The sequence below is a fragment of the Syngnathus floridae genome, chromosome 7, assembly GCF_059516105.1.
Source record: "Syngnathus floridae isolate MCC-2025c chromosome 7, RoL_Sflo_1.0, whole genome shotgun sequence".
Lineage (NCBI taxonomy): Eukaryota > Metazoa > Chordata > Actinopteri > Syngnathiformes > Syngnathidae > Syngnathus > Syngnathus floridae.
In genome coordinates, this window is record NC_142419.1 from 16554817 (window position 1) to 16563779 (window position 8963).

The following is an 8963-nucleotide window of genomic DNA, read 5'->3' on the forward strand; positions in this document are numbered from 1 at the left end:
TGTTGCTCTTGGTTTTGTTTTAAGATGACGTTCTAATACCCGGATGTCTAGTATTACTGTAAAAAAAGTGCTTATGTAATTAAAGAACTTGCATAGTGTCGGCAAAAGAAGGGCTCGTCCGGGATTTGAACCCGGGACCTCTCGCACCCTAAGCGAGAATCATACCCCTAGACCAACGAGCCACATGTTAGTGTAGGCACAAATTTTTATTTTAAATTAAATATTACTCTGCTGCGCATTGGTTCTGAATTGTCTCTATGTATTTATCCAAAGAATCAAACTCAAAGACAAACGTGTACGTCATCACACGTCACTGAACTATCGCTGGCAACAGCGAGAAAACCCTGTGATCTCTGACGTAGAAATTACGTCAAGCAGAAGAGGACTCAGGTTTATTATGATTGGTCAACGTCTTGTTGACTCAACCAATGACTGAGGCTCTTGTATGTCTCAATCCAATCAATAGCCGGAGTGCTGCGGTGAGCGGAGGGATTGCCGCTCGCGCTTCTCGCTTTTCAACAACCGTCAAATGACACACTTTTGAACTATTGCATGATTGTTGTACTCGGTCCTCCAAGACGCAGTTAGGCGCAGTTTGTCTGGTTTGACAAATGTAACTTTCAGAACGAAACGATTTTTAATAGGGTGACTTAAGTCAGTCAAACGTAGTACTGTTAGCCGAGTTAGCTAACGAATTAGCTTGAAACATGCCGAATTTTTGCGCGGCCCCAAACTGCACACGGAAGAGCACACAGTCGGATTTGGCTTTTTTTCGCTTTCCAAGAGACCCTGGAAGGTAAGCTAGAATATTTTATACCGATATACACTAGCAAATATGGGCATCGAAGCACAACTCACGCTTGCAAAACATTTTAATTTACATACTCATGTGTTGTCATAATTACAACTTTCTGCACACGATAGGGTTACCCAAAAGTAAAAAAAGCTAAAAACGTGTCATTCCACGACATTGTTATTATTGTCCCCCCCACCATTTTCTAATCTTGTAATGTTTTATGTTGGCACGCAGTAATCGAATAATGTATTGTAATGTCAACAAAAGTGAGTCCTGTGTGTTTGCAGATGTCGAATTTGGGTAGAAAACTGTCGCAGAGCGGACTTGGAGGCCAAAACGGCCGATCAGTTAAACAAACATTACCGATTGTGTGCCAAACATTTCGACCCGGCCCTGGTGTACAAAACAGTAAGTACCTCATTCATGTGCTTACATGAATGCTCGTATTTTGAAAGAAAAGGTACTTGTGACATTTTCTCAGTCAATTTCCCAATGGTAAAATAAAATGGAAGAGTTTCAAGTTCTTTTAACACCTCGGTTAAAAGGCCCATTAGTATGTTTGTGTCAGAGCCCTTACAGGACGGTGTTGAAGGATACGGCCATTCCCACCATCTTCGATCTGACCAGCCACTTGACGAATCCTCGCGTCAAACACCGCAAGCAGATCAAAGAACTTGTGAGGGAGCGGGGCAATTTGTGTTTAAGGGTATCTTCTGTTCGGTAATCTCCTTATTCTGTCATCTTTTTGTTGTAGACAGAGGAGGACCTAAGACGAATCAAGGAACGAAGATGTAAGTGAATTAGGGCTGAATCGGAAACCATTATTTTTCGAAATCATTCAGCCCTGCCAAACACGTGTGCCATTTTGAAAAAGTCACTCCCAAAAAAACTGTTCAGTGCAAACCAGTTGACCACCAAGCAAATTTATCCCGTCTTCACTCCTTAGTGGCATCATCTGCTGAAAAGTCCCAAAAAGACGCGGCCGCCGAAGAGCCGATCGCAGACGAACCGCAGATGTCTGCAGAGGAGAAGCAGCTGCGTGATTACCTGCGCTCCCTATTTGAAGTGATCCTGATGCTGGCCAAACAGTGCATCCCCTTGGAGTCCTTCAAAGGCCTGGACGGCGACGACGCGCCCAATAACTTCCAGGCGCTGTTGGAGTATCGCATGCATGCCGGAGACGAGGCCCTGAGGAAGCGCTTCGAAGCCACGGCTGTGAACAGCGAGTTCCTCACCTCGGCGCAGCTCTGCCAACTGCTGGACGTGTGCGAGAACACGGTGCGAGAAGAGGTGTTGATGGAGGCCAGGGAGGGACGGTTCTTCTCGCTGGTCACCGACGACTTGGTGGACTTTGCCGGCGACAAGCACCTGCCGCTCTTCCTTCGCTTCGTCAACCAGCACAACGTCCTGCGCGAAGAGTTTTTGGACTTTGTGCCGTTCGACGGCGACGAGCAGGCGCTGGTGGAGCGTCTGGAGGCGCAGCTGACTGATCGCTGGGGGCTCGTTATGGAAGATTGCCGCGGGCAGGCGCACAAGGTGACCGGGGCGTCGGCCACCAAGATGAAGGCGGTGGCCGTGCACCTGATGGAGAAGTACCCGTTGGCCCTCTACATGCCCTGCTCACGCATGGCGCTCAACATCCACCTGGCCAACAGTCTGCCCTTCCCCAACGTGCAGGTGCTCATGGAGACACTCAGGAGGTTGGCTTCCTTCTTCAAGAGCGCGGCGACGCATGCTGTGCTGACCGCCCGCATCTCGGCTCACTACCAGAAAAGCGACGAAAAGGTGGCGGCGCTCCATCAGGCCTGCGGCCACGGCTGGACCGAGCGACACAACGTCTTTGACGTGCTCCTCGACATCCTGCCGCCGCTCATCGCCTGCTTGGACGTCATCCACAAGAATGCCGACGGCGCCTTCGAAAGCGAGGCGGCGGCCGACGCGTACTCCCTCGCTGAGACCCTGGCAGACTTTGAGATGGTGATGACCGCCGTGGTCCTGAAAAGCGTCCTCACCTTCACGCGGGCGTTCGGCCGGAACCTCCAAGGCGAGACTCTGGACGCCTTCTGCGCCGCAAACAGCCTGACGGCCGTTATGCACTCGCTCGTGGAGGTCAACGACAACATCGACGTGTACCACGAGTTCTGGTACGAGGAGGCGACAAACATGGCCACCTCCATGGAGATCCCGGTGCGCGTGCCCAGGCTGTTTGTTCAGCGGCAGCGCGCCGCCGACATGGGTGAGATCCAGGCGGAGGCCTACTTCCGCGAGTACGTCACGCTGCCCATCATCCAGAGCGTCATGCAGGAAGTGGAGGAAATGTTCTCCGAGGTCAACCTCAAAGTCCTCAAGTGCCTGTCGCTGGTGCCCGCCATCATGGGCCAGATGAAGTTCAACACCAGCGAGGAGAACTCGGCCGACACGTACCGCGCCGACCTGCCCAGACCCGAGACGCTGGCGGCCGAGCTGCACTGCTGGCGCATTAAGTGGAAGCACCGCGGCAAGGAGGTCCGCCTGCCCACCACCATCCACGAGACCCTGCAGCTGCCCGACATCAAGTTCTTCCCCAACGTCAACGCTTTCCTCAAGGTGCTCTCCACGCTCCCCGTGCTTCGGATGGAAGAGCAGCAGAGCGCCACCGCCGGCGAGCGGCTGCGGGCGTACCTGGACGCCGTGCCCGCCAAGCTCTGGAACCGCAGCCTCGCCGTGCTCAACGTCAACGGCCACGTCAAGCCCGACCTGGACGTCATGGTGGACAAATACTGCAGACTCTACCCCGAGGACGAGCCTGAGATGGAGGCGGAGCCTGAGGAGGAGACGGCGGCCGCCAAATGAGCCTCATCCTCCATTTTGTTTCTGGACTTCATTTTTTGTATGACCCTTCTGGAGGTCAGTTCATACAAGCACGGAAAAAAATCGACATTGTCCGTTGCCATGATTTGAATTTGTGACTTTATTGCTGTCGAAAAGCAGGGAGACCACAAGAAGGTGCTGCTGCACCAATTCCACACTTGCCTGCCAGTTTGTTAGGTACAGAAAACTAAGGCATTTGTTTTGTGTATTACATGTTTTTGTGATATAGGCACCACATTTCCCTAACGATCAATGAAGTTTGATCGTTTTAGTATTGTTATATATATGAAAAAAAGATGTTTCTCAATAAACTCTGGATTTCGGTCATTGCTGTGTCCTATTTTTATATTTTACCGTGGCATTAACTGTCCTTGGGACAACTGAGATTTCCACAGCAGATGCATGTTTGTATTTTGTGGGGGGATAATTGAATTGTGTCCTTTCATTACGCCCCAAAAAGTAAAACGTTGCTTCCTCCCTCTGCTGGCTTAAACACGCAGTTGCGTTCAGGTGCAAACTGTGGGTGTGGTCGTCTTGACGCGTGCAGCCTCAGCACGTTCGTCGAACCCGCCGACATCCTGCAGGAGGGAAGCAGCGAGCAGGGAAGCCCGCCAAGCAGCCTTGCATTAGCACCACCGCGGACGCAAAGCAACATGGCGTGGCCGTGCATCACGCGGGCTTGCTGCATCAACCGCTTCTGGAGCGAGCTGGACAAGGCGGACATCGCCGTGCCGCTGGTCTTCACCAAATACTCCGACGTCCAGCATAAGCAGCCGAGGGGGGCCGCTGCGGAGAGCCAGCCGGAGGCCGCCAAGGCACCGCCCGCTTCCGCCGGCCCAGATGCCTCCTCCTCCGTCATGCGGCAAGACTTCAAAGCGTGGAAAGTACGCCCGGAGCCCAGCTGCAAACCCCGGAACGAGTACCAGCCAGCGGCCGGCCCCTTCAACCCGGTGACCCAGTACCAGAAGGACTACAAAGCCTGGCCTATCCCCAAGAAACACGACCACCCTTGGATCCCCAAAGCCGACGCCCCCACCGCCGCCGCGGGGAAGGTGGAGCGAGTGGCCGCCGAGATGGAGATCGGCGTGGAGAAAAGCGAGATCGAGGAGAAGCTGCAAGAGAAGGAGGTGAAGGAGCCAGCCGGGAGGGACAAGTCCGTCGAGAGGAAAGACCTTCAAGAGGCGCCCGGCGGCGGCGGCAAAGGCAGGGCGGCCGCCGACGCTCTCAACAGGCACATTAAGGAGACCAGCACTTCGAGCAGCAGCTACAGGTAACGCCGAGACATCTTCACAACGTTCTTCTTCTTTTAACGGACACAGAAGATGCTCAACATGTCGTCATTTCATGATGGAATTTCATTTTTAGTTTTTTACAGATGGTCCCTGAACGCCACATCCGCATCTCTTAATGACGTGCTGTATTAATGATATATATCCATTTAATCATTTACCATTTAATATGCAAAAAAACATGATATACATGTACTGTTATTTTATTTTAATACTAATGTTACATTAGAATGTAATGATTAGGTACAATAGTTTTTATTTATCATGGCCTTGACTGAGATTTAGTTACATTGCCCCCATTAGCTTGTCTAAGTGTAGATGAGATTACAATACAATTATAGTTTAAAAGTAATTGGATTCAACCAGAGTTTAAGTCAGGCTCCTCCACCCTTCTACTGTCAGTGCACATTCTCCTGTTACAAGACCCCCATGACCTCCATAAGTGAGATTTCCGTAAAGATAGGTCTGATGTATTGATCCGCCCCTCCCTCCTTGGCTATCAAATCAATTTTGTATGTTGCACCAATGAGACTCTCTCTAATCACATTGGAGCGTTGACTTCCTGCAGGAACGCAATGTAGGCCAAGATTGAATAATTCAATAAACCGCCGTGAGGTTGGTTGCATGGAGATTGTCAGCCATGTGATCTTCTCTTTCCATTTCAGATTGGAATAAGAAGATGAGCAATTAAGCTTTATTAGGTGGAACGACTGTTATGGCCATTTTACACAGTGGACGGTCAATGATGCTCATTAGCAGAGATGAATGTTGTCATGCTTCAGCTGCCTGTTTGCCGATAATTATACATCCAGAAGAACCTTCAAAGTTGAATATCCCAGAAGTGGTTTTCACGATGATGCCTTTTGTTGCATTTTTTGCATAAATCATGAACCACTTTGGGGACATTCAACGTCAATCAACAGACAGAGCGTGTCGTGTCGTCACGGTTAACCAAATGAGCAGCTGAGTCCAAACGCAAAATGCTCCCCGGAGACATGGCGGCCTTCACTCAATCAAAGCAAGAGCCTTCGACATTGTGTTGCCGCTGTCTTGCAGAACTGAATTCAAGGCCTACAAGGACGTGAAACCGGTCAAGGCCATCAAGGCGGCGTGCCAGTACAAACCTCCGGCCGGGAAGGAGAGCAGCTTGGAAACCAGCTACAGCGCCACTTACAGGGGCGAGCAGGTCAAGGCCCAGCCGGCTGACAACAAGCTGCTGGAGCGCAGGAGGATACGCAGCCTGTACAGCGAGCCCGGCAAGGAGCCGCCCAAGGTAAGCGCACGCCTACAAGCACACACACACTTCCCAGGATCATTTTGTTAGAAACCCTGATGAGGTCCAATTGAATCAAATGTGTATATTTTACTTCTAAAATTGTTGGCTGGTTTTGCCATTTCAATTTCTCCACCCATAACAGAAATAGTTGTCCCATATTGTGTGTGCGTGTGTGTCAACGTGTGTTCATGTAGCCCCTCCCTCTCTCATTTTCGTAGGACGGGTCAGAGGCTGAGAGCACCTCTGTTCTAAATCTGCTCTAGTCAGGTGTGTTTCCATTAGAAAAGCATGGAGGCTCACCTCAGACGACACACACACACACACAAAACCACAGTATGCACTACCTTAAGATTATTAAGATCTCCATCGGTTGCCTGCGTCACCTCATTTCTTTTAATGAATCATTCATCAATATTTGTGGAGTCATACTACAAAGGCATAAGTTGGAGACGACCACATTTATTTTCCCCATGGGACCTCCTCCAGGTTTGAGTGATGCTAGTCTTGACATACTATTAGAGCACTAGAAGACCCACGAAGAAAGACACAATGTCTTTCTGAGACGTTTGTTTTCTTTTTCGACTTTTACCATCTATAAGAAAGTCATTGACTGCACTAACAAAGACGAACAGAATGTGGAATAAGTGTCACTTTCTCCCACTGCAAGAAAAAGCACAAAAAATTTTTTTGTGCCGTTGATGTGTCATTACACTAACCTCCATTAAGCCCCATAGGACACCTTAAGGCTACGCATGCTCAAACTATAAAGTCGAACTAACAAAAAATATATTTTTTTAAATTCACATTCCGGTGTGTTTTTGTTGTTGTTGCAGACGGACAAATCGGCGACTCGCATCCGGCCAAAGAAAACGACCACGGGGAAGTCTGTGAAGAAGGCCAAGGAGAGCAAGGAGAAGAAGCTTCTGGCCGCTTCGGCCAAGAAGAAAGACGATGCGGCCGCGGCGGCGGCAGAGGCGGGCATCACCAAGAAGAACAAAGAGATCAGCAATAGACTGGCCGAGGCTAAACAGTAACAGCCGCATCGTCTTCGGGCCTAATCGCAACATGCTCCACTGCCTTTTCCCCCATTTAGCTCATGTATGTCAATGTGTGTGCGTGCACAAAAGAGAGCAAACGTGTGTGTCCTCAACGCTGATTTATTGTCACACATTGTTGATTCAACACCATTTCACTTGATAAGACTTCATTTTCACGCATTTTTTTACAAATGCATTGCACATTTTGCAGCCATATCACTCCACAATATTCCTAACATATCATTCCATCATTTTAATCATTCCATTTCATTTATGATTTAATATCATGCCACGTTAATCCATGTTTTTTCTTCAGCTATCCAGCATTCACCCTTTTTTTTTTTTCTTTTTACCAGAAATTGCATTTTCTATTGTTATCCAATACAATACAACTTTATTCATAGCACGCTTTCACAATGATTAGCTAAGCACCTAATTTGCACGTTGGTCCCGAAGAGCCACGCTTATGTGTCCTGTACATGTACAAAAGGGCGTCTTTACACTGGAACACATCCAAGGATTGTAAAAAGTCATTATGCCAGGGGATGAAAGTGTCGATTTTGTCGTTATTGTGCCTCGACTGCCTCCCCATCAGCGGCTGATCTCCAGTTTCATTCGTTTTGTTGCTAAGAAACCAAATCAATTGGAGTAGAATTCCCTGCAGCTTGCATGCAAGGCCCCTTTTTTGCCCCCCCCTCACCCCACCCCCGATATACAGTACGCATTCTCGCTTGTACATTGAGCCGTTTAGGGTCCATATATGCTGTGCTTCTTGAAATTATATATGCATGTCTCGTAGTGACAAAAAAACGATAAGTCTAGTAGTGGCTGTACAAGCTCTGAAGTAAATACACACCAGCAAGGTGGTTCCTAATGCACCCTTAGTCTTACACTAATACGAAATTGTACTTTTTAAAGTAAATTGTTGTCTTTTGCTTTCAATGCATTATGTAAAGAAACAATACCCATGAGGCCAATAATTGACATTTTGAGTAGGAGTCTTAAAGCCACACTGAAGAGCAAAAATACAGTGATGAGAAAATAGTCACAAAAATACAGAGGAAAAAATGTAACATTGTAAGATAGTTTTAATGTTACGAGAAAAATGTCAGGATTTTAATATTGTTAATGCTTCATATTGAGAGAAAATAAATAAGTAGTGTTATGACCCAAAAACATAGAGTGAAAAATGTAATTTTGCAAAAATCCGAGTAAAATTATTCATCAATGACTTTTTTTCTCGTAATATTACAACTTTATTGTCATATTTGTACTATTTTGCTTTTCAGTGTGCCGTTAAAACTCCTTCATTGTCTGCATATGTGCGTGAGTGTGTGTATAAATGTGTGTGTGTCCATATCACAAAGACAACAAAGTGCCCTGGTGCCCAAGGCCCTCATGTTTTTTTTTTTTGGGATCCATTTTATTCTGAGCGTTTTCTCATCACAGTGATGAAAAGCTATAAAGGGACAAAAAGACAAACAGATGCAGACGATGACGTGTGTTCTGACCTTTGTGTGTGTGTGTGTGTGCGCGTACGTGTGCTTCTTAGCTTGTTCGAAATGAACTCGAATTAAAGACAAAAATTGAATGTCAACTCCTGTGATTTGTGTTTCTTCATTTGAGGTGTACAGGAATAAGTAAGTAAAATGAGGTCAAAATTTTTTTGTCTTAGAAAAAACGTGACTGATGCACAACCTTAATAAATAGCGAGA

At 47.7% G+C, this 8963-nt stretch overlaps 2 protein-coding genes and 1 non-coding gene across 3 annotated transcripts; 2 read left to right on the top strand and 1 right to left on the bottom strand.

Annotated features, from left to right (window-relative positions):
* Positions 1–110: 110 nt before the first annotated feature.
* trnap-agg (transfer RNA proline (anticodon AGG)) lies at positions 111–182 on the bottom strand. The gene has a single exon. It is a non-coding gene; the product is annotated as a tRNA-Pro (tRNA).
* Positions 183–447: 265 nt separating this feature from the next.
* Positions 448–3973, top strand: thap12b (THAP domain containing 12b). The gene is made up of 5 exons (XM_088381334.1): positions 448–796; positions 1084–1204; positions 1365–1472; positions 1551–1587; positions 1743–3973. Exons 1-5 carry the CDS (start codon positions 708–710, stop codon positions 3626–3628), a joined length of 2241 nt encoding a protein of 746 aa, XP_088237460.1. The 5' UTR covers positions 448–707; the 3' UTR covers positions 3629–3973.
* Positions 3974–4145: 172 nt separating this feature from the next.
* On the top strand, positions 4146–8845 carry map6b (microtubule-associated protein 6b). The gene is made up of 3 exons (XM_088381335.1): positions 4146–4916; positions 5992–6208; positions 7045–8845. Exons 1-3 carry the CDS (start codon positions 4300–4302, stop codon positions 7243–7245), a joined length of 1035 nt encoding a protein of 344 aa, XP_088237461.1. The 5' UTR covers positions 4146–4299; the 3' UTR covers positions 7246–8845.
* The last annotated feature ends 118 nt before the right edge of the window (positions 8846–8963 follow it).